General features: G+C 43.6%; 1 protein-coding gene across 6 annotated transcripts in view; it reads right to left on the reverse strand.

Moving 5' to 3' along the window:
- The window catches only part of prickle1b (prickle homolog 1b), a 176,101-nt gene that overhangs the window by 20,156 nt on the left and 131,225 nt on the right, over positions 1-24,720 (reverse strand). For all 6 annotated transcript variants that reach the window (XM_080190752.1, XM_080190746.1, XM_080190749.1 and 3 more), the window contains one exon: positions 14,178-14,362. In XM_080190752.1, coding sequence (XP_080046878.1) covers positions 14,178-14,309 — 132 coding nt within the window. In that variant the 5' untranslated portion in view covers positions 14,310-14,362. The remainder of the gene's footprint in view (positions 1-14,177; positions 14,363-24,720) is intronic.

Below are 24,720 nucleotides of genomic sequence, written 5' to 3' on the forward strand. Positions count from 1 at the left end.
AACAAAATATGAAGGAAACTTCCTTTAGTTGGAATGGTATAACCAGAATAATAAATTATGTTACATTCATATGTAGCTACAAATCGCTGCCACGAAAAGATATGCATTTAATGATTTGCTTTATGGATTTTTATTTTGATTCAATTTTGTAAAATTTCAGCAACAAATTGCTCCTCCTGTTTTGTGCTAATTTTCTTCACCATTTACATCCAAGAGCAGAGAGAAAAATTCAATTTGCAAGGGTGTATAAGTATGTACGGGTGGCAAGTTAAAAGGAAAATTGTCGATGTTAGGAAGCTGACAGAAATCCGCTGACTTCTACATTGGAGCTGAAACCATTCATTTGTGTGCAGGAAACCCTTATGGGAGTGGCTAGCCTGAAATTTAAATATGTTACATGGTAGTGAACTGTACCTTTAATCCTGGATTCTATCCTTAATTTTCTGCATGTGTTTTCTGGGCTTCCTGGAACTTGCCAGGTGGAAGACAGGAAGAAGACAGCTGGAGTTGATGGGACTGAGCAATTTACACACAAGGAAAGTTTTAAATACTGAAATATTACATCTTCTTGCAGCGTAAGAAGCAAAGCTACAGATAAAATTTGTATTGGACTTAATCTGAGAGTGTTTTTAAGAACATAAGAACATAAGAACATAAGAAATAGGAGCAGGAGTAGGCCATCTAGCCCTTCGAGCCTGCCCCGCCATTCAATAAGATCATGGCTGATCTGTCGCTGCTCAGTTCCACTTTCCCGCCCTCTCCCCATAACCCTTAATCCCCTCTCTTATCAAAAACCCATCAACCCTCCTCTTAAAAATATTTAGCGAGGCAGCCTCCACCACTTCAACGGGCAGAGAATTCCAGAGATTCACCACCCTTTGAGTGAAGAAGTTCCTCCTCAACTCCGTTCTAAACCGCCCCCCCTTTATCTTGAGGCTGTGCCCCCTAGTCCTACTATCCTTTCTGAGCGGGAAGAGTCTCTCCACCTCTATCCTATCCATCCCATTCATCATCTTATACGTCTCAATGAGATCTCCCCTCATTCTTCTAAACTCTAACGAGTACAAGCCCAGTTTATTCAGCCTCTCCTCATAGCTCAACCCCCTCAACTCCGGTATCAGCCTAGTAAACCTCCTCTGCACTCCCTCCAAGGCCAAAATATCTTTGCGCAGGTGCGGCGCCCAAAACTGCACACAGTACTCCAGCTGCGGCCTCACCAATGCCCTATACAGCTGCAGCAAGACCTCCCTACTTTTATATTCAATCCCCCTCGCTATGAAGGCCAGCATCCCATTCGCCTTCCTGACCACCTGCTGCACCTGCAAGCTGGATTTTTGCGACTCATGCACAAGGACCCCGAGGTCCCTCTGCACCGTCGCCTGCTGCAGTTTTTCTCCACGTAAGTAATAGTCCTTCCTACCATTCTTCCTACCAAAGTGGACCACCTCACACTTGCCAACATTAAATTCCATTTGCCATTTCCTGGCCCATTCGCCCAGCCTATCTAGATCCTTCTGCAGACTCTCCACACCCTCCGCACAATTTGCCGTTCCCCCAATCTTGGTGTCATCCGCAAATTTTGACACCCTACACTCGGTTCCCTCCTCCAGATCATCTATATAAATGGTAAAAAGCTGAGGCCCCAGCACCGACCCCTGGGGCACTCCACTAGTCACCATCCACCAATCCGAATAGCACCCGTTAACCCCACTCTCTGTCTCCTATTTGACAACCAATCCTCTATCCACGCTAACACCCTACCCCCAACTCCATGTCCCTCGACCTTCTGCAATAACCTCTTGTGAGGTACTTTGTCAAACGCCTTCTGAAAATCTAGAAAGACCACATCCACCGGCTCTCCTCTATCCACCGCCCTAGACACATCCTCATAGAACTCCAGTAAATTTGTCAGACACGACTTCCCTTTAATGAAACCGTGCTGCGTCTGCTCTATCAAGCAATTTCCTTCAAGATGCCTCGCAATTTCCTCCTTAATGACAGATTCTAACATTTTACCTACCACAGACGTTAAACTAACCGGCCTATAATTCCCCGCCTTTTGCCTGGGACCCTTCTTAAACAACGGCGTAATATTAGCCGTTTTCCAATCATCCGGCACTTCCCCGGAATCCAGCGACGTCTGGAAAATAACCACCAATACATCCACTATCACCTCCGCCATTTCTTTCAGAACCCTCGGATGCATTCCATCCGGTCCTGGGGACTTGTCCACAATCAGCCCCTCCAGTCTGTCGAGCACCACCTCTCTAGTAACAGTAATGTCATTAAGACCCTCCAGTCCTACCACCTTTCCATCACTAACACCCGGCAAATTATTCACGTCCTCCTCCGTGAAGACAGAAACAAAAAGGTTATTCAAGACCTCAGCCATATCCCCATCCCCTACCACTAGGTCCCCTTTCTCATCCTCTAAAGGACCAACGTTCACCCTAGCCAGCCTCTTCCTTTTTATATATTTATAAAAACTCTTGCTATCCTTTTTTATATTAAGCGCTAGCCCAGCTTCATAGTTTCTCCTACCCTTCTTTATCAACTTCTTTGTCAATCTTTGTTGACATTTAAACCTTTCCCAATCCTCTTCTCGCCCACTACTCTTAGCTACTCTAAATTCCTCCACTTTTAGTTTAACACTTTCCTTCACCTCCTTTGTTATCCACGGCTTATTACCTCTCCTCCTACTGTCCTTTTTGACCATCGGAATAAATTTCCGCTGAGCACCAAGAAAGATCTCCTTAAAGATCCTCCACTGCTCCTCAACAGACCCTCCCTCCAACGTGCTCCCCCAGTCCACATTTGCCAATTCTTCTCTCATCCTACCGTACTCCCCTCTATTCAAACAGAGGATGCGTGTCCGGGAACCCACTTTCTCCTCCTCCATCTGCACCAGAAACTCCACCATACAATGATCACTCTCCCCAAGAGGATCCTTCACCACAAGGTCCCTAATTCTACCGCCTCATTACATAGCACCAGATCCAAGATAGCTCGCTCCCTCGTCGGCTCCAACACACACTGTTCGAAGAAACTATCCCGGCAGCATTCCAAGAACTCTTCCTCGAGCCCCCCGCGTCCAACATGGGTCGACCAATCAATATGCAGATTGAAATCCCCCATAACTACGGCCGTCCCATTCCTGCACGCCGCACTTATTTGCGCGTTAACAGCCCACCCCACCTCCAGATCATTATTCGGGGGCCTACAGACGACACCCACCAGCGTCTTCCTCCCTTTGCTGTTCCTAATCTCCACCCACAACGATTCCACGTTCTGCTCCTTGGCTCCAATATCATCCCTTGCTACCACCCTGATGCTATCCTTAATCAGCAGAGCTACGCACCCCCCTTTTCCCTCCTGCCTATCCTTCCTAAACACTTGATAGCCCTGTACAGATGATTTCCAACACATTGGAGGTAATCTCTGCAAAGATTTTTTACCTTACATCTGCATTTCCCCACGGTCATCGTTTTCAACAGCAAGGTTTAAATTCTACCTTGGACTTCAGAAGTGGAATTTTCTTTTTCTACCAGTAATGGGTATTGTGGCTGGAGACACTTAATTTGACAAAAAAATCTGTTTTTCAACAACAGGATAAATTATTGGAATTTTCCTCTCTTGGATTTCAAGGCTAGTCGAATTTCCCAGCAGACCATTTTGGTAACCGCATTTGCAATGTACTAGCATCTAGTACATCTTGCTGGGATTAAGCTCAGCCTCCAAGTTAAATTCCCAGCCAGTGAGAATTTAGAGTGTTCAGTTTCAGGAATATATAAAAGTGCCATGTATCTGGCGAGCTTCACATCATCTACGACGTTGAGGTCAGTAGATGTTGCTTTCTCACTGAGCGCTGTTGGCAAAAACCATACTACCAAGGCTGGACAAAGGAGGTGGGAATGGAAGATGGAGGTGGAGGGGGATGGACAGGGAAGGCAGACTTACAAGAGAAGGATGAAGAGAATGCCTAGGGAAGTGGAGTTGAGGTTGGTGTGGGGGCAAATGGAAGATGGTTGACTGTCTGCGGAATGGCAGAAGGTGGGGTCTTAAAGGGCGGGATCAGTGGTATCAACAGTAAGGTTTTGCAGGAAGAACATGGGTTACTGGTGATAGCAGCGAACAGTCACAGAGAGTGAAGTAGCATGTCCAGGGTGAGAGGCTGGTAGCGGAAGGTATCATTGGATGAGTCACAGAGGAGGACAATACAGGTGGCTGGATAACGGAAGGGCATCTATTACTGTTCCCATGGGAACAGTAATAGCTCTTGGCTCTGAGGGGAGGAAAGGCATACAAAGGTGGATTGTGATCGGGTAATGGGAGCAGTTGAAGAGAGACAGAAGGGAGAGGCATGGTGATATTGGGTGGGTGATGGTGAGGGGGTGGGGGGGGGGGCGTTGGTGGCTGGTAGGCAGGATAGAAGCTGGTGAAGCGAGTTTGAGAATAAATGCACACAATTTTTCCAAATTCGTTTAGACCACACAGTCAATCAGTCAGGGTCAGCGCATGTGACTTACTAAAAGGACACCTTAATAATTGAGGCAGCTACATGGCAAAGATACTCACTTGTTTAAAGTTTATTTACTAGTGTCACAAGTAGACTTACATTAACACTGCAATGGAGTTATTTGTGAAAGTGCCTTAGTGACAACACTACAGTGTCTGCTCGAGTACACTGAGGGAGAATTTAGTATGACCAATGCACCTAACCAGCCCTTCTTTCAGACTATGGGAGGAAACCGGAGCACCCGGAGGAAATCCACTGGGTGGACAGGGGGGAAACATGCAGACTCTGCACAGACAGTGACCTGAGCCAAGAATCGAACCTGGGACCCTGGTGTTGTGAGGCAGCAGTGCTAACCACTACACCACTGTGTCGCCAACTTGTGTTCTTCTCGCTATGGTTAATCCCACATTGCATCAGGTTTATTCCTAATGCATGGGTCTCATAACATCGAGATCCCAGCAAGGTGTGAATCTGCTGTTAATTCTGTGCCATCTGGTATTGGCTGCAGTCAGAGGCAGAAAGGGAAGGAGATGGAAATGCCTCCAAGGAGCACAGCAGCCAACTTGTGACTCAAACCTCCATCCTCCTGGGAGAGTGATCATTGGCTGATAAGGGACAGTGCGGTCAGTCTTTCCATACCAAGACAGTGGTCTTGCGGCCAAAAGCCATTCACACCTTCCATTCTCTCTATGGACTGCCATTGGCACCTCTTAGCCCCTTCCCCTTGTTTTTGTGGCTATGACTCATCTTTCATTCCCTCATCCTACAGTATACACCTTTTAGCTTCGACAAACAGTCATCTGGACTCGAAACGTCAATTCTTTTACAGGTGCTGCCAGACCTGCTGAGATTTTTTAGTATTTTCTCTTTTGGTTTCAGATTCCAGCATCCACAGTAATTTGCTTTTATACAGTGGTCCTGAGCTCTGGGTTAGTGAAGACAAGCAGAAAAGTGTCTGCTTGAGGCTTTTTGCACATGGCTTCAATTACCCTGGTCTCCATACATTCATGTATAAATAAGAGAAGCACCTTTAAGCATCACAGGGCCAGCTATGCGAGGGCCTGACAAAGAGACAGTGGGACCTCTATACGAGGTCAAGAAGCCAGCGAACATAGAGTATTGCAACAGCAAACACTGGCTTGATCATGGATGTATCACCAGCAATGCTCTTATCTAGAAATGAGTGAAAGGCAATGCTGGAGGTTGTCCCAGGCTGTGTGTGCTCACATTTGCAAGCTTCCGTAGTATGAACTGTGACCACAAAGACTCTGTAGGACCACTTCCTTTAAATTTATTTTATTCATTCATACGACATGAGCATTGCTGGTCGGTCAGCATTTATTGTCCATCTTTCGTTGCCCTTGAAAAGGTGGCGATGAGCTGCCTTCTTGAATCGCTGCAGTTTACGTGCTATGGGTTGACCCACAATGCCGCTAGAGAGGGAAGTCCACGATTTTGACCCAACGACTGCAAAAGAATGCTGATATATTTCCAAGCCAGGATGCTGAGTGGCTTGGAAGGAACTTGCGGGTGGTGGTGTTCGCATAAATCTACTACCCTTGTCGTTCTAGGTGGAAGTGGTTGTGGGTTTGGAAGGTGTTGTCAAAGGATCTTTGGTGAATTGCTGCAGCGCATCTTGTAGATAGTACACACTGCTCCTACTGAGCGTCGGTGGTGGAGGGAATGGTGCCAATCAAGTGGGCTGCTTTGCCCTGGTTGGTGTCAAGCTTCTTGAGTGTTGTTGAAGCCGCACCCATCTAGACAAATGGGCAGTGTTCCATCACACTTCTGACTTATGCCCTGTAGATGACAGATGGTGGGGAGCTCTGTGGGGTGGGTGTCCTCTGATTCGGGGATCAACTGGGGATGGTGGGAGAGACAGATCTAAAGTGCAATGTGCACACACTGCATACAGTGCACTGGGAGATCAGGACGCCTGCAGTTGTGCCCCTAGAGCTCAGATGCTGGCTTGATAAGGCCCTGTTCACTCCGTCTACAGGCAAGAATCACATTTTGTCTCTTTTTTCCTAAATCCGCATGATTGTATCTCGGAGCTCGTCCAAAAATGGGTGCGATTCACTTCTGTTTTCATGCTCATTTGGGACTCAAAATATTTTGGTAAGGTTGCCCCCAGCTTTGTCTCCATTTCTTCCTTTAGGAATCTATTTGTAGAATCTGACAATTGATGAGAACAAGTGCGGGGTAATGTGGCTCTTCAAGGGGGCAATCTTTTGAGGGCCACATGATGAGGCCACCCTCTGTGGAGAGGCTGCGTGGGAAGCCGAGCAAATCTGGAGCAGGGGCACACATCCTAGGACGGGAAGGAACCAGGAGTCAGGGAGGAAAAAAGACTAGACTTGCATATTAGTTTTGTCAGACCTTTATCTTGAATATATATACCAATAATAAATCATTCATTGTTGAACAACGAGGATCTTTCGACTTTAGTACACTGGCGACAAGGAAAAACTATGTCAGTCATTGGGAGATCATAGTGCTTAATTAGGTGGGGAGTAAATGATTGTTGAAACTAAGAAGAGACAGGTACAAACACCTTATAAATGCCTGTAATCGGGAAGATTGAGCCATTTGACCTAGAAGTTGAGAGCTGGGGGCAATTTATTGAAAGGTGGCATTACTTCTTTGTAGCCAATGAGATCATGGAGGAGGAAAAACGAAAGGTGATACCACTCGTGGGCTGTGGCCCACAAATTTACAGCTAGTGAGGCGTCTAACATCGCCTGACACTCCAAACAAATTCTGTTGACCAGATAGTGGAATTGGTCAAACATCAATTTAACCCCCAACCTTCAATCGTCATGTTCAGGTATAAATTTCACTCTGCAGTCAGGGAGCCAGGAATGATTGTCTCTGGTTTCGTGGCCAGCTTGAAAAGGTTACCAGAGCACTGCAAATTTGACCCAGCTCCAGGGGAGATGTTAAAGCGATCATTCGGTTTGCCGAATCAACAGTTTCAGAATACAAACAAGCTGCTGGCTGAGACTAAAATTTCTGGAAAAGGCCATTGAGATGGCCCAGGTGATTGAATGCACTGATCAGGGTGCAAGTGAATACAAGGTGTGCCCAGCACTGTGACCAGTTTGTGTTGGGATTGTTGCGAGGAACAGCCCAAGTGAGGGCACAGCGGAGCCCGGGAGGGGCTGTACAGCTCCGAGAGTGGAAGTTTGTTTTCGCTGCGGAAGGAAATCTTGTCAGTGCAGAAATTATAGCTGCGATTCTCGCACTGCGCCCCACAACTTTCCTGGAAGGTAGGGCTGGGAGATGCGCATCGCTGGCCTTGAACCGGGATTTGCTCATGCGCCAGAATTGAATGCGCGTCTCCCAGAGCCGACGACAGTCACCAGTCAGACCAAGCTGGAAACTGGTGAGAAGACAGGTAAGTCATTTGAATCTTTTTTAAATGTATTTTTAACAATGTTTGGCAGGTCATTATCGGGAACTTTCATGTTCCGATCGAATCTCCCACCCCGCCAAGAGTACTTCATTCTGGCAGGTTCAGACAACTCCCCACCTTCGGGGAACTAGCAGGAGACCCTATCGGAATGAAGGGGGGGGGGGGTCAGGTGGCAAGGGATGGTGCCTCTGGGTTTGGGCACCATGGCTGTGCCAGTCAGTGCCCCTTGACACTGCCCAGGGGGAACCTTGGCACTGCCCACCAGGCATCGGGCAGTGCCAAGAGGGCAATCGGTGGGGGTCCCGCTGCCACTGTGCAGACAGGAGCCGTCTGGGGTTTGGGTTGGGGGCAGGGGGGTAGTGGTGGGCTGTGCATCAGGACGCTCCGGGAAAGGGGGTGGGGGCAGGGGATGAGGGCTGACCCGGGAATTGCCATGGGGGCCACGGTCGTGCCTTGGGGGGTACGATGCTGGAGGGGCAGCACTGTGGAATTAAGGGCCTGGTCAGCAAACGGGGAGTCTGACACAGATCAGGACCACTGCGCATGCACAGAGTTCCAGAACTGTTAAACTCTGGCGTGAATAGGTACCCCTCACCCCTTCCTGGGTTTTTAATGATATTCAGGGACCTCTGCAGTACACAGTGAGGAGATTCAGGTGACAAGCTGAACGGACCAAACAGTCAGGATTTAGAACACTTTTCCCGCCAGTTCAGCACTTCTGGGAGAATTGCAGCCGATAACATTCCCGCCCTCTCCCCATAACCCTTAATCCCCTCTCTTATCAAAAACCCATCAACCCGCGTCTTAAAAATATTTAGCGAGGCAGCCTCCACCACTTCAACGGGTAGAGAATTCCAGAGATTCACCACCCTTTGAATGAAGAAGTTCCTCCTCAACTCCGTTCTAAACCGCCCCCCCTTTATCTTGAGGCTGTGCCCCCTGGTCCTACTATCCTTTCTGAGCGGGAAGAGTCTCTCCACCTCTATCCTATCCATCCCATTCATCATCTTATACGTCTCAATGAGATCTCCCCTCATTCTTCTAAACTCTAACGAGTACAAGCCTAGTTTATTCAGCCTCTCCTCATAGCTCAACTCCGGCATCAGCCTAGTAAACCTCCTCTGCACTCCCTCCAAGGCCGAAATATCCTTGCGTAAGTATGGCGCCCAAAACTGCACACAGTACTCCAGCTGCGGCCTCACCAATGCCCTATACAGCCGCAGCAAGACCTCCCTACTTTTATATTCAATCCCCCTCGCTATGAAGGCCAGCATCCCATTCGCCTTCCTGACCACCTGCTGCACCTGCAGGCTGGGTTTTTGCGACTCATGCACAAGGACCCCGAGGTCCCTCTGCACCGTCGCCTGCTGCAGTTTTTCGTCCGACAGATCAGCCATGATCTTATTGAATGGCGGGGCAGGCTCGAAGGGCTAGATGGCCTACTCCTGCTCCTATTTCTTATGTTCTTATATCTGTTGCAAGAGGGAGATTCATTTACAAAGACAGAATGCGCAAAAAAATTAGTTTAACACCCTTGAAGAAATTGGCAAGGGAGCCCAACAGGGAATCCAAAACTTACACTTTAAACCAGGTTCAACTCAAGTTGAGGACGAACTTCTTCACCCAAAGAGTTGTGAATCTGTAGAATTTCCTGCCTAATGAATTTCCTGCCTAGTGAGGCTACCTTGTTGAATGTTTTTAAGGCAAAGGTAGACATATTTTTGAACAGTAAAGGAATTAAGGGCCACGGTGAGTGGGCGCATAAGTGGAACTGAGTCCACAGAAAGATCAGCCATGATCTTATTGAATGGTGGAGCGAGCTCAAGGGGCCAAATGGCCTATTCATGCTCCGAGTTCTTATATTCTAGTTAGGTGCCACCTATAAAAGTAGTATTGATGGTCAATGGCAGGTCTCTTAAAGTGGTTGACAGAGAAACTGCAGTCACATTTGTAGGAGAGCAAGCATTTCGTTACCTCAAACAAGGTCTGCAACTCTTAAAGTTAAGTAATTCAGAAGCCATTTTGTCTTTGGAAACAGGGGAGATGCTGAAAGCAGTAGGGTCAGTTAGAGTAACAATACCCTACAGAAACAAAACAGCTCTTCTATGTACACCAAAGATTTCCATATTGAAAGTGGTATGTTGCACCTTGCACAACATTCCACAGTGGCGAGGACAGGAGCTGCAGGAAGAGGAAGATAATGAGCATATCTTCAGGAAAAGAAAGAACCATAAGAGGAGCCTGATGTAAAACACTTGTACCGAGTCATGTAGCTGCAGGGATGCCTAGGATTGACTTCAACTAATCTAAACAGCATTCTGGCACACCAGTTCTGAATCCTCTGAGCACCTCCAGCAAAAAAACAATTCTACGGCCAACGATTCATCTCAAAGCCACATACTGATCGCCTGTCATTGTCTTTGTTCCATTTTTCCCAAGGTAGATGGTCTTGGCAGGCAGCAGGTAACAATGGGGAGGCATTAGAGCTTTGAAGAAAGGTTTATGATTCTTAACTATTGAAAGTCAATGTGACACTGTAGCATTGTTTTCTAAACACCCTTTTGCAATTACAAACCGCTCTCTTCATTTCCCTGCTCAGACAGACTTGGAGCTAGTAAGGGCCCCGTCAATAGTTGTCCTACCTGCAAGTGTGCAAGGACAGACTTGGCCTTTGGGGTAGGAGACAGGATGTGGGCTCTGATTGAAGGGGTGGGGGGGGGAAGGTGCGTGCGGGGGATGTATTTTGAACTGAGTCTCCATTTCCATAACCCTTCCTCTAGCTTTCCTCTCATGGCCTACCTGCACTTCCCTACTAACCAACATTTGGACTTCAATTTGCTGCACGTCAATGAGGTGCTGAATGGCCAAGATAGGCTTTCTTCATCCTGCTTCATGTAGCAATCTGGGTATGCATGCCATCAGAGAGAGCAGGCAATCACTCAGTTGTCTGCCTCACCTGATGCTCCATGCAGATGGCCACTCTTTTCATGGACACAGACACCAGCACGAAGGTCTCAGACACCATGGCATTCTTGTTGGAGATGCTCGCCAGTTGTGCACAGTGCCTCTGGAAAGGCTGATAAAACCTTTCATATTTTCTGTTGTTTCTCCAGATTAGAGTACTTTTTTGATGTGTCTGTCTAACCGAGCAAAGCTTGGAGAACCCGGCAGCATCTGACAGGACTCTTCATTACTTGTTCCTGTTTTCAGCACATGCTCCTACTCACTTGCTGCATGTGCTTCATTCTGTGTCATACCAACTACCTGTCCCTGGGCTGATGGATGGGGTGCAGGAGTCTAGTGAGTGACCTCCTGTGAGGAGTCTTTGTTTGCCTCTAAAAGCAGCGAGATATATTTATAGGACCTGTAGGAGATGGAAATATGAATTAAAACTGACAAGGTGGGAGGCTTCTAAGCCATCATTGTGCAGGTAATCAGATTTCAATGGCTGCTGACGTCAGGTCTACCTGTTATTTGCCATGTAATTGTGCTACGTTGTCAACAGCAAGTAGTTTGGAGACTACCATCTCTCCATTGCCAATGACCAGGCATGTGGAGACTTAGCTTATCTAACATAGAACATAGAACTCTACAGCACAAACAGGCCCTTCGGCCCACGAGTTGCGCCGATCACATCAACACCTACCAATCTACAGACCTATCTATAACCCTCAATCTCATTAAACCCCATATACTCATCCAGAAGTCTTTTAAAAGACCCCAGCGAGTTCGCCTCCACCACCACTGACGGCAGCCGATTCCATTCACTCACCACCCTCTGAGTGAAAAACTTACCCCTAACATCACTTCTGAACCTCCCTCCTTGCACCTTAAATCTGTGTCCTCTCGTAGCAACCATTTCAACCCGGGGAAATAGCCTCTGAGAGTCCACCCTATCTATTCCTCTCAACATTTTGTAAACTTCTATCAGGTCGCCTCTCAATCTCTAGCATTTCCTCCTCTGCAGCTATGACTGGAAGTCACCTCAGGCTCTACGCCTCTCCCTGGTGTTCAGTGCTCTCTTCCTGAAAGGAGGGAAAAAAGGGAATTACGAATGGGAGAACTGAAATGTTTTGCAAGGATGGACAGACTGTGTTGAGGGATATTAAGGGATAGGTGTGATATTGCAATATGGTGAGGGTGAATATCAGCGATAGCTGGTTAGATGGAGGTGTCAAGAGGAGACTCGAGAGAGAGAGAGACGTGAGTGCGCCTGGGAAGTTTGTTGGTCTCAGGAGGAGTGTGCCAGTGAAGGCTGGGGAAGGTAGACTGAGGGGACTTGGACTTAAATGTGCTATGCCACTTACCATTCAGATCATTGTACTCTCTGGCACTGTATCCAAGAACAAGACTCCCCATCCCTGCGGACCTTCTCAGCCACATCCTGCTGGTTCTTGAAAGATCCCCTAAATTTTCCTGATGGCTCTTCCAGCTTGCAGCACCATGTCCACGCATGCATTTTAGGAGTGCTGTCTTTCTATATTGACAACCCAACTGTCAAGTTTTGATAAGTGGACAGTATTTTCCTTTTAACTCTCCCAAGATCCCTTAAGTAGTTGAGCTGAAACAGACTCATGTGGGTTGTCGTCATGCTTGCCTTTTGTGGGGCTGTATGATCATTGAGATTCAACCTCAGCCTTTCACCAGAAATAACTCCTCATGACTATGAACTCAATTTTTCACTTTTGAGAATCAATCTATTAACTGAATACTACTAGCTTATTCAAATAAACCAAGCAGATGATTTGGAGTGGTGTTTATAGCTAGCATATTCAATTGGTGACTCTTAGGATTTGAGAACCAGATCTTAAAGGGTATTATTTTCAGTTTGTGAAAAGATAAAGTTGTTTTGCAATATAGTTAACTGAAAGATATCCATACAATTCATGACAGAACCTTGAATTGAAACCTGATAAATGCAACTCTCAGATAACCTGTCACATTATCATCTTATTAAATACTATGGCTGTAGTTTGAGATTGCTAGTGGAAATTTGTGAATCATGAAACACTTTAGAAGCTAACAAGCCTGCTCAAACGCCCTTAACTCCATTGTTGACTTAACAACTAAAAATCTGAGAAACACGTGCCCAATCTTCAAATGCTGTACTATTTTGCAGTGAGCTGTTATCAAACTTGTATGTTTGATTAACATTTTTAAAGAAGCTTAGTTAAACTAAGTGAGTCTTTTTGCTGTCAGGAAAACAACATCTCACTTGTGTGTTTAGGTGTCCATATGATTACATTTCTGTGACAATATCATATTTTTCCTTCCAAACATTATAGGTGTTAATTATCCAGTCTAACTTATCTTCGTTAAATGACAGGACAAGACAAATGAAAGGTTCATCATGCAGTTTTGAAAATGGGGCACATCAACGTACGCTGTTGTTTATAAACTGTCAATTGTAAAAGGAACTTGTATGGGGAAAAAGCCCATTTTTGCTTGAAATATGTTTCCTATTGCTATTCATATTGTGAGAGCGCAACACATATTAAAACAATTGCCACTCTTTACCCTATAAACAGTGGACACAGCAGGATAAATGTTGTGAAGTTATTATTTTGAAAGATGTTTTGGGAGCATTTTATTGATTCATACTTATATATACGGTGCATCATAAATGTATCAAGCTAATTTTCTAAATGTAACATTTTCCAAGAGATTCTAGCTGTTGCCTTAATTATAGCAAATGGTCAAGCTTTAAAAATGCAGAGTATCTTTTAAAATGTTAATGATGATTACATGTTTTTAAACAGTCTTAAAACAATTAAGTTGTTGAGAGTGGTTCACTTATCTCTTATGTTACAGTGTTGATGCTTCCTATTTATATTCAAAGCTCTTCTCTAACTGCATGCTTTTGCCTATTCCCTTCTTGTCCACTGAATAAAGCATCTATCGACAGTGTGCTGCGTGTTGGGGAAATAAATAAGTTGATGTTGAGTTCTGTTCCATGAGACAAAGTAGAATAACAATGGTAGGTGGGGATGTGCTTTGCACAAGCATTCGGGTTGGACCAGTATTGCTTCTCAGAAAAGACTGCAACATTGAGCTGACGATGAGGACTTAAATAAGGGAATTAAAGATAAATTATTTAAGGAGATGGTTTATTGGGGAGGAAGAGGATTTTTAAAACTTGGATTTGTCCAGAGGCTCTCTCTCGCTCTCCTCCTGAACCATCCACTTTATCAAATAGTCCTTTCAGAAATTATGTTGATGTAAGTGAAAAAGATCAGGCCTGCCTACCTGTTCTGGTTTTAGGCCAGGTGGAACCCAAGCATATTCTTCCAAAACGCAACCAGAATCATCGTCCGATGTTGAGCTGCGCTGAAATCCAAAAGTCAGTTTGCTTACTTTTTGCTCCATTTCTAAAGCCATGATGCTACTGAAATGAGATCCAGTGGGCAGCAGTAAGTCAGCATACAATGATTCTGTGAAGACATAAAATGCATGAGATTGTCAATTGAGCCAGTGAAATATATAGAACTGTTTGGATGCAAACAGAAATGATTCATCTATTAAGTACAAATGAAAGCTCATCAAATAGAGCACTAGTTGAATATATATTATATGAGGTAATAAATAAATGCATTTACTCTGGGATTTAGTGTGAATAAGTAAAAAGTTTGATTAAAAATGAGCTCCTGTGCATCGAAATATAAATATATTGCTTTGTGTAGTGGTGAACAATCCATAACTAAGAATTGAATTTTTTTAGAAACCCAGAGTAGTAGTTCCAGTTACATTGTGCAATTATTTCTCAACTTTTAACAAAAATGTTTCAATGCCTATCTATTTGACCTAGTTTTCCTTGTTTTCCTCTGTCTCACACAGTGGCTTGGCATCTATTCGACTCTTCCGCTGTGATGTGCCTTGGGACCTTTTTATATGTTAAGGAGTTTATGTAAAATGCAATTTGTTCTCAACAGTAAACCAGGATTAGTAGAGCATAACCAAACCAGAAATCAATAACAAGCATACTGATACATCAGTGCAGTTACCGAAAGATCTGTGCGATATTGTATGAAGGCGTCAGTCTGTTTCATTTTAATATGGTTTAATGACTGTTACAATAGCAAAAAGAGGAAACTCATGCAAACATATCATTAGTCTTACTAATAGTGTGCAATATGATTTCAATTTCTTTCTGAATCCCTAACTAACAGCAAGTTTTCATTTGTGAGGTTTCTGTGATTGTACAATTCACTCCGGATGAACTTTATTGATTCGTCATAAAATGTGCCAAAACAAGCAAAAATCTGGTCTGAGTCGAATTCTGATATTGGTGAACATGTGCACAAACCTGGACTAAATAGCCCTTTGGGCAGTTGTATTTGCCAATGAAATAGCCAAAAATGCTATATTCAGCAAAACAAGCAATTCATACTGCAGAAACATTTTAGTTGTGCATAAAATGCAATGGATAAGGTACATAAACTATACAGCAAATGTCAGAAAGTCAGCATCCATGAATGCTTTTCTCATCCTTTTCAATGGTAAGGAAGATAGTCCGATAATACAGAGGCCAAGCTATTACATATCTGTGTTTGTCAGCAACCATAATAAGGAAGCACAACCAGCTAATTTCCGCAAGATAGCTTTTTTTTTGCATTAAACAATGGGTGTGTTTGATTTGACGCTAACATTTTTTGTCAAGAATACCCACTGACTTTATCCAAACATATTTCATTCACATCATGCCCTTACTGTTAATGAGATGTCTGAGATTAATTCCCTTGCTTAGTTAGTTGTAAAATATTTTTAATGTATGAATTTTTACTCTAACGTTAGACAGATTATTGTGTACTAACTGATTGTTCCCTCCAGGGCTAGACCCTGGTGCCAAAGGTTAGGCTGGACTTATAAATCAAGTCAGTTATCACATGATGATGGTGTTTGTAACCTTGTGACATATCAGCAGATTTGAATTCACTCAGCGGAACAAACATTTTCCTAAGAATGTTTGTGATTGCCATTTGCACAGTTCATGTTCTGAAGTAAATCTCTTCTCAGTTTCTTTTTAAAAATGCTCAGCAAAACTGTATTCATGTGTTCATATAGTTAATCACCAGGCTGATGTAGCTTCCCTTAAGTACCTGAAAGAAGTGATTATTTTCATCTGTTTGGGAATGGTGCAGGGCTGCCCACTACTTGCCACTCTCAGCTAACAGTTTAAGTTGAAAAATCATTTAAGGTGAGTAAACCTGCTACTGCACTTACTCCTGCAAAACGAAGATGTCTCACCGAATTGAAATTTAAGAGTACGCCAAGGTCAAGAATAACATACTCAGATGAAAGCAAAATCTTCATGTATTCTGCTTCAACATCACACCTTATTAGAAACAGAAAAACAGCCTCAACCTATCCCAAACGAAACAGAAAATTCTTGAAATACTCAGTAGGTCTGGCAGAATGGGTAGGGAAAGATAGAGGTAACATTGTATCAAGCCCATGACTTTTCATTAGAAGTCATCACAGGTGGCACGGTAGCAAAGTGGTTAGCGCTGCTGCTTTATAGCTCCAGGGTCCTGGGTTTGATTCCTGGCTTGGGTCACTGTCTGTGTGGAATTTGCACATTTTCCTCGTGTCTGCGTGGGTTTCCTCTGGGTCCCCCAGTTTCCTCCCACAGTCCAAAGATATGCGGGTTAGGTTGATTGGCCATGCTAAGAAATTGCCCCTTAGTGTCCAGGGATGTGTAGGTTGGAGGGACTAGTGGGTAAAATATATGGGGATTGGGCCTGGGTGGGATTGTGTTCAGTGCAGACTCAATGGGCCGAAGGGCCTCTTTCTGCACTGCAGCGTTCTATGATTCATCAGATTAGCTTATTTTTTACAATATGCAGTATGTTTTGATATATGAATTTGGTTTGGAGCATTTAATTTATGCTGGTCTTATGTTTACACTGTGATCAAATGAACGCCGTATTAGCAATGTGAGAAAGGAAAGGTAAGGTGTTTGACTGTGAGTAATTCAGAAATTTTGGTTGTATTTATTGTTACAGATGGATTGTTCACAAAGAGACCGAATAGGAAGGGGCCACAAGGTTGCTTCTTCCTTCTAAACCTCAGTTGCTTTGATGGTGGTGAAAGGGCTGTCCCCTCATGATGGTGAGGCTGTGCAGCACACCACTATGCATCTGGACATCCACACTGCCATGTATAGCAGGCCCCCTCTAGAGAGGTCCAAACAGCAGAAACGTGTGCCAGCAGTCTGCTCGATCTTGTTTTCATGGCAGCATGGCCTTCATTGAATGCATTCAGTGCACATGCGTAAGGGTTGCACATTGGAGTCTTCAGCATTTTGCCGATGGACAACTATGTCTCCCAATGGCTTAAATAACAGAGAATCCTGCAAAAACTCAGTAGGTCTGGTAGCATCTGTAGAAAGATAAACAGAGTTAACAGACAGTCATACAGACTCAAAACATGGAATAGAATTATCCAGTCCTAAGCTGCAGTGAAGTCAGCGAGCCATTGAAATCTCAGTTCACATTGGCAGGACCAGACGATCCTCAGGAGTGAAGGGCTGGAAAATTCTGGCCATTATTGCTGCTTCCCACTCCACACATGCTGCCAGATCTGTTGAGTTTTTCTAGTATTTTCTGTTTTTATTTCAGATTTCCAATATCAGTAGTATTTTGCTTTTATTCACCCAGTGGTTTGTTAATGGGTGGCTCAAATGCAGGAATGCACTGGACAGTTGCAGAAGTTAAGCATCACGACTGTGATTAGGATATCTGGCATTGACCTGCATGACTTGGTGTCTACGGTCACACACAAGATAGACTTTGAGAAAGTTGACTCCTTTTTAGTTCCGGTACAGGCAATGTGTGTGCAATCAATAGCACATGCAGTATGGGGGCAGGGTGCAGTGCTCGTGAAACTGGAGATGGCGAAGGGGCCCATTGTGTAGCTTTGCGCTGAAGAGCGAGATTAAACGAAAGACCTTTAGACTAAGCAGTCAAGGGTGGGATTAAACAGCCAACATTTCGGTTAACAGTTGAATGTGCTAATAAATTGTATCACAGAGACTTGCTCCAGCCTCTTATCTCTAACAGAAGAGAATGAAATGAAGTTAGCCTTCGTTGCATAATGAATGCCAGTAACCACCCTTGTGTAATACTGCATGGCAAACTGCGAGATGTTGGGAAAGGTCTCCAGCCTCAGTCTGGGAGCAACCTAATGCTTAAAAGCTCATGACCACCGTCACACTCAGCCACACACAGCTATTGGCAATTTGGTCCTTGCCCTGCTTTGAGGCTGTAACAGGTGGCAGATTTCAGTAGGCAGGTCTTACTGAAGCGTCTCACACACACACTTTTCCTCACTAAGTTTCAGTCATAATTGTTTCCTGAACACACTGAGCTGATATGGTTTCCTACCAACAGCTCTACTTTTCTCTCGTCCTCCCCACTCTTACAGGAGCTTGTTCTAGACTGTGTGGACTCTTCATTTTCTAGGCTATGCGACATTCCGAAGAGAATAACTCCTCATGCACTCATGTCTGGAAGCAGTTGCTTTGACTGGAAGCCTTAACATCAGCAAAAAGGCCTTCAGTACCTGCCATACATTCTTGCAGACTTAACAACTTTAAGGAACTCCAGAAAACAGAAAACACTTGTATGGCCAAAGAAACAAACAACAGAAGTCAATCAATAGCTAACCTGTTGGTTAATGGTCCCTTTAAATAGTGCTTGGGGGGCACTGTGCATGCTAACACACTTATCAATAATGTAGTAGGTGCAGCTCGCCATAAATAATATTTTGGCATTAAGGGCATTAATAATGCCCAAAAACTGGCACAATAGATCCAAAAAGTTTGCTTCACCTGACTAGTAATGACAAAATGCCTACCCTCTAAGAATTCCCAGAAATAGCTTTGTATATTCCACAGATTCCAACTGAGTATTCATTCTCTACTGACTATCTAGTTGGTTTCAACAGTCTTTTTTTTAATGTACAGAAAATGCACCTAAACCTCCCTCATAGCTCAGGAAGTTTATCTAGTGAGCAGCCAAACTAAATATAGACAAAAAGAGTCTCAGGTTTGATCCCATGTCCATGTTGAGTTAGCAGACCTCAGCAAGGTCAATGACCTTGCTACCCTGGGTTATAGAGAGGAAAATAGGCCAAGTGTTCTTGATGCTTGTTGCATCCAGTAGCATCCTTGCAGGGAGTTGTCAAATGTAAATGCCAGATGAGAGACAGAATCGAGCTTGGGCTGTGATGTTCCTTGAATAGCTAATTATTTCAAGGTGCGCAAATCAAGAATAGCCAAAAAAGTGAGATAACTGAAACTAGTACAAATTTTTACATATACTAGCAGTTAGTGCTTTAAAGAGTGCAGGAGGCAATTTCTTGTAAATAGACAGAGCATATGAAGCTGAAGTGCCTTCAGAATACTCAAGCATAAGTAATCCATAAATATTTTTCCAAAAGTACAGATTACAGAAAATACTCCAGTATGGCTTATTTGGCTTATTAGTAACATTGCCAAATAAAAAATAAAGATGTTATCATGCTACAATATCCTTTTTCTCAGCATTGTGAGTCAACCCAGCCAATTCATAAATAAGCAATGTATATCAATCAAAGGCTGGCACACAAGAGGTAATAGAAACAGCTGAAAAAACGACCTCTGATAGAACAGGGCCTTTGTTTGTTTTGAGTAAAGTGACATAGTTTATAGGTGAAAAATAAAAGTTCCTTTTTTGTAGGTTGCACACAATTAACTTTGAGTGTCAGCTGTATTCAGCAGCTATTTGTTCAGTCAATGAAGCTTTCCTCACCTAATTGCTCAACAGAGTTTTAACTGACCACTTATCAATAATTAACAATCCCTTTCAAAGCGACCATAGGACTTCTGATCAGTTAAATGTAACAAAATGCATTCTTCGTAACAGTAAGCCGGTTATCTTGTTTTCAGATTTTAAACAATACCAGACTGGTGAATGAATAGATTAAAAAAAACGAAAAGAATTGGCATTTATATGGCACCTTTCACAATCTCAGAACATCGAAAAGCGCTCCACCACTAATTAAGTACTTTTCAAGTGCAGTAACTGTTGTTGTGTAGGAAATAACCAGTAACCAGTTTACACACAGCAAAGTTCCACCAGTCGCAAGCTGGATTTTTTGAATGAAGGCTGTTGGCCAGGACATTTTTACAAAGTAGTCACTTGTAATGCACCACCACTTCACAATGCTGAGCCTGATTATCTAACAGGACGTATAATAACATCACTTCTGGCTTTTTGAGTTTGCCAGTTCAATTAATACTGAGGCATATTGCAAGACTAAATCATACAATTTCATTTAGGATGCAGTATACAGAATGTTGTGCTAATCACGTTATTAAAAACAAGTTTTCTATGACAATCTATGCTTTCCATTCAGCAGTCCAGTAATTCAGGAGAATACATTATTGAAACCATGAGAATTTGTGAGTTAATTGGGCTTTCAGTGTAGGTTTATATTAATTTGTTTAACTAGTAGATGAAAGTAAGTTTGGTTGGGGCTCTGCATTTCCTGTGTGATTTTTAGCTAGGTCTGTTCAATTGACTCACCTCAAAATGGAATAATTAATCAATAAGTCCTTCATTTATTAAAGTGGCTTCAGTATCCTGCATTCAGTAAATGTGAAGTTGCAACTGAAATGAGGTCTGAATCCTGTGGTCAGCACTGAATTGCAGCAAGAGTCAGCCACTGACACATAAGCATCCTCCCTTGTCCAACCCCTGCCGTTTATCCCTTGTTCTGTCTGGAGGCAAATTGTTTAACAACTTCCCCTTTGTAAAACTTCTCGTTAACATGACTTTGGGGAATACAAGATGCATATCAGAGTGTCTGCCCACAATGCACTGCAGGGAAGATTGAGCAGGTGACTGGAATGGCAGCCTGAATTCATGTTTAATAAGGTTTGGGAAATAATGGTCAAACACCGACTGACAATAGTGCTCAGGGATTGAATCATCAGGAGAACTGTTACACTATCAAACATGATCAGAACACAGTATTTAAAGTGGCCACTTCCCTGCATCCCTCTGCTTCCCCCCTCTCCACTCCTCAAACCGTCTGCATTTGCCAAACATGTTCGCTCAATAAAATTAGCCTGTTAGGCTTCTCGGACCACACTGGGAAGTTCAGTCAGAATTAATAAGGACAGGGTTTAACTGAACAGAATGAATCAGCTGACTCCAAAAATGCTCCTCCAAATACTGGACATTTTCCAACAGGTCTCATGTTGCCATCACGTTGTGGCCAGTTTTGAACATAAATGTGCTTGTAGGCCAAACCAAACCTGATTCTTCAATAATGTCTAACTTTATTAAAGTAAAGTGATTTAGGAAACAATTTTCAATGAATGCAAAACTCATTGTGCATACAATTACTTTCAAATTTGAATACATAAAACTTTTGTTTAAGCTATACAAGAATGAAATATCAGTTCAACTAGAAAAAAAGCCTAAATATTCTCCCTAAGTAAAAGTGCTGGCTAAGGTTGGTACACAATTATTTCTGGACCAAACCCAAGTGGCTGCTTATCATAGGCATCTGGATAGTCAAGCGATCACTTGCATCTGGTGAAATGCCGACAAGTTATTTGACCATGGATGGCACTACACTTGGGCGCAATCCTATCATCACCTGATGAGCTTTCCAGGAGGATAGCAATTAGGAACTCAAACACTGGCCAAATGTTACAGCCTGACTCCTGCCCATGCCCAAAAACAGTTGTAACTCAGCACAAATCAGTGATTGAAGGGGTTGACTGCTGTATTTCAGTGTAGCAATGTGTTTACTCACAGACTGAGGGAAGAAAACATAGATTTTAATAAAACTAGAGTAATAAAGAGTTTGAGGACGATCAAAAACAAGATTCAAAAAGTTCATATCATTGACCAGTACTGAAGCTGTGTTACTGAAATTGGAGATAAGGACAGTCTTAAGGTTCGTGGATGCACAGATTGTTAAATAGAGGTGGCATGATACTGGCTAAAGAAGGTTAATTTGAAAAGATATATTCTGAGCATTGTGTTGTTTATATTATTGTACTGCTCCTCTCATTTAAAAATTTTTTTTGCTATGCCTCAGCGCACTGCTTTCTAAAATGAGGATGATACTGCAGAACCATGCTAATTTCAGTTTGTAACCTAGCTACTTGGGGGTGAGAATCCTCTTAATGAGAAAAAGATGACTGCTTGATTTTTCTCCAGTTAATGGCCTCTCCCCCTCAAGTTATTCCATGGGTTGGAATTTCAAATGGATTGGGATTGGAGGCAGTGGGTGCGTTGCTGGACATCCTACCAGTTTTCTGCCACATCCTCAACCCCAAGGCTTTTCAATGAGGGCGCAATTATCTTCAATGAGTGAGCTGACTGAGGCCTTATTGCCACGGCAATTGAGATTTACAGTTGGCAATGTTGGAAGCCCATCAGGTCAACTTGATGGACTCAGACCAGAAGTGGGGGAGGGAATCAAACATCAAACAAGTGACCACCCCCCATTCACTCTCAGACCCATAACAGCCACAGGCTGCAGCGCTGGTCATTCTTGGAGATGTTACCCCTCCAGAATCATTGCAAGACAGTTATGGTATTAATGAAGTAAGCAACTTATCTTGACCTTCTCCTTTGCAGTCCCCATGCTGAGATCCCACTTCGGCGAGAGGGACTGCTGATCACTGAGTGCTGGCAGGCCTCCCATGCCTCCCCAGTGTCAGGAACCTACCTGCCTTCCCTATTCGGATGGCGAGCTTGCTTCCTGGTCCTTAGTTGCTAGGAATATTGAAAACTGCAGTGGACAATGCCTAAAACATGCTATGCAGAATCAGACATGGAGCTAGCCTCCATTTCCAGTTCCCACATCTGATTGGGTCTGAAAATATGGGGCTGGATTTTCAGAGTTTGTGGCACAGTGATAATTTCACTGGACAAGTCATCTAGAGGGCCGGACTAATGTTCTGGGTTGAACGGGTTCAAATCCCATTACAGGCAGCTGATGGAATTTGAATTTAGTTAGAACATAGAACATAACAGCGCAGAACAGGCCCTTCGGCCCACGATGTTGCGCCGACCAGTTAAAAAAAACAATGACCCACTAATCTAAACCAATCCCTTTTCGTCCATAAACCGATCCACGGATCTCTTAAACGCCCCCAAACTAGGCGCATTTACAACCGCAGCAGGCAGGGCATTCCAATCCCTCACCACCCTCTGGGTAAAGAACCTACCCCTGACATCCGTCCTATAACTACCCCCCCCTTAATTTAAAGCCATGCCCCCTCGTGCTAGCTTTCTCCATCCGAGGAAAAAGGCTATCACTATCCACCCTATCTAAACCTCTAATCATCTTATATGTTTCAATAAGATCCCCTCTTAGCTGCCTTCTTTCTAGCGAAAACAACCCCACATCCCTCAGTCTCTCCTCATAGGACCTCCCCTCCATACCAGGCAACATCCTGGTAAACCTCCTCTGCACCCTCTCCAAAGCCTCCACATCCTTCCTGTAATGTGGGGACCAGAACTGCACACAGTACTCCAAGTGCGGCCGCACCAGAGTCTTGTACAGTTGCAACATGACGCTGCGACTCCTAAATTCAATCCCCCTACCAATAAACGCCAAGACACCGTATGCCTTCTTAACAACCTTAACTTTAGTTAATAACATCTAGAATTGAAAGCTAGTCTGAGATGGATTAGCAAGCTGCTCAGTTCAAGGACAATTAAGAATGAACAACAACTATTGACTGACCTGGTTAGCAATGCCACAACCCATGAAAGAACAAAAAAAACCTGTGAAACTGAGTGAGTGTTAACTTCAGAGGAATTTTGCAGCATATGAGCTGGTACAAAGAAAGTCTGAGTTGATTGTCCCTCAAATTTTCCCTCTATTTCCCTTGAGAAAGAATCTTCGATTCTCTACTTCATCATTAGCTGAATGTCTGACTAAACTCATAGGTTTGGCAGTGGTGGGTAGGAACATTGATGGTTGTAGCTCTCACTCTGATATATGTCGCTCCTCATTCAACGATCGAAACTATGCTGTCCAGAAGTCTGGTTTTGACAATCCATTTGACTGGATCAGGACACATTCTGATGTTTCAAAAACTCACTACTGTGACCACTGCCTCAACCCGTACATAAGGTCGCAATGCATTATTTGTCAACTCATGCAGGATATCCAGAAATGAATGATAGCAAAATCAACTAATTAGAGGCTGGACAATGTTTTGGCTAAGTTTTGGCTTATCCCCTTATAATCAGGTTCCTGTGAAAAACAGTACCAGTGGATCGATTATGTACCTGATTGATGCTTCAACCTATTCTTGCCAACTCTGTTGACTAATATCAATATTAATAGCATTATCCTCATCGCACCACACCCTGACATACACCACCATTCACCAATTCAAAATACTTAAGAGAAAGATGTTGCTTAATCTAGAATAATCAAAAGAATGTGATTTGATAGCAAAATGCAGGAAGGGAGAGTTTTATACATTCTATAATTTGTACTGATGTGATATCAGTGTTAGTCACTGAGAAAAGGGAGCAGCATGATTTGTCAGAAATGCAAACATTTGACACTGAAGTGCAGGTACATCATTTAATTCCTTTTTAAAATTGTCTACATTGCCTCAAAACAAAATGGAATGACTGCAGCTGAACTATGGACTATGCTGTGAGGCATCATTAGTTTTACTGGAGTATGGACTGCAGTGTAAAATAAAGAAATCCACATGACTCCTCTGTGAAAAGAGATCTGATATGTGGCAAAACAAAGATGA

This window comes from Carcharhinus amblyrhynchos, chromosome 6 (assembly GCF_965287045.1).
Source record: "Carcharhinus amblyrhynchos chromosome 6, sCarAmb.v2.hapA, whole genome shotgun sequence".
Lineage (NCBI taxonomy): Eukaryota > Metazoa > Chordata > Chondrichthyes > Carcharhiniformes > Carcharhinidae > Carcharhinus > Carcharhinus amblyrhynchos.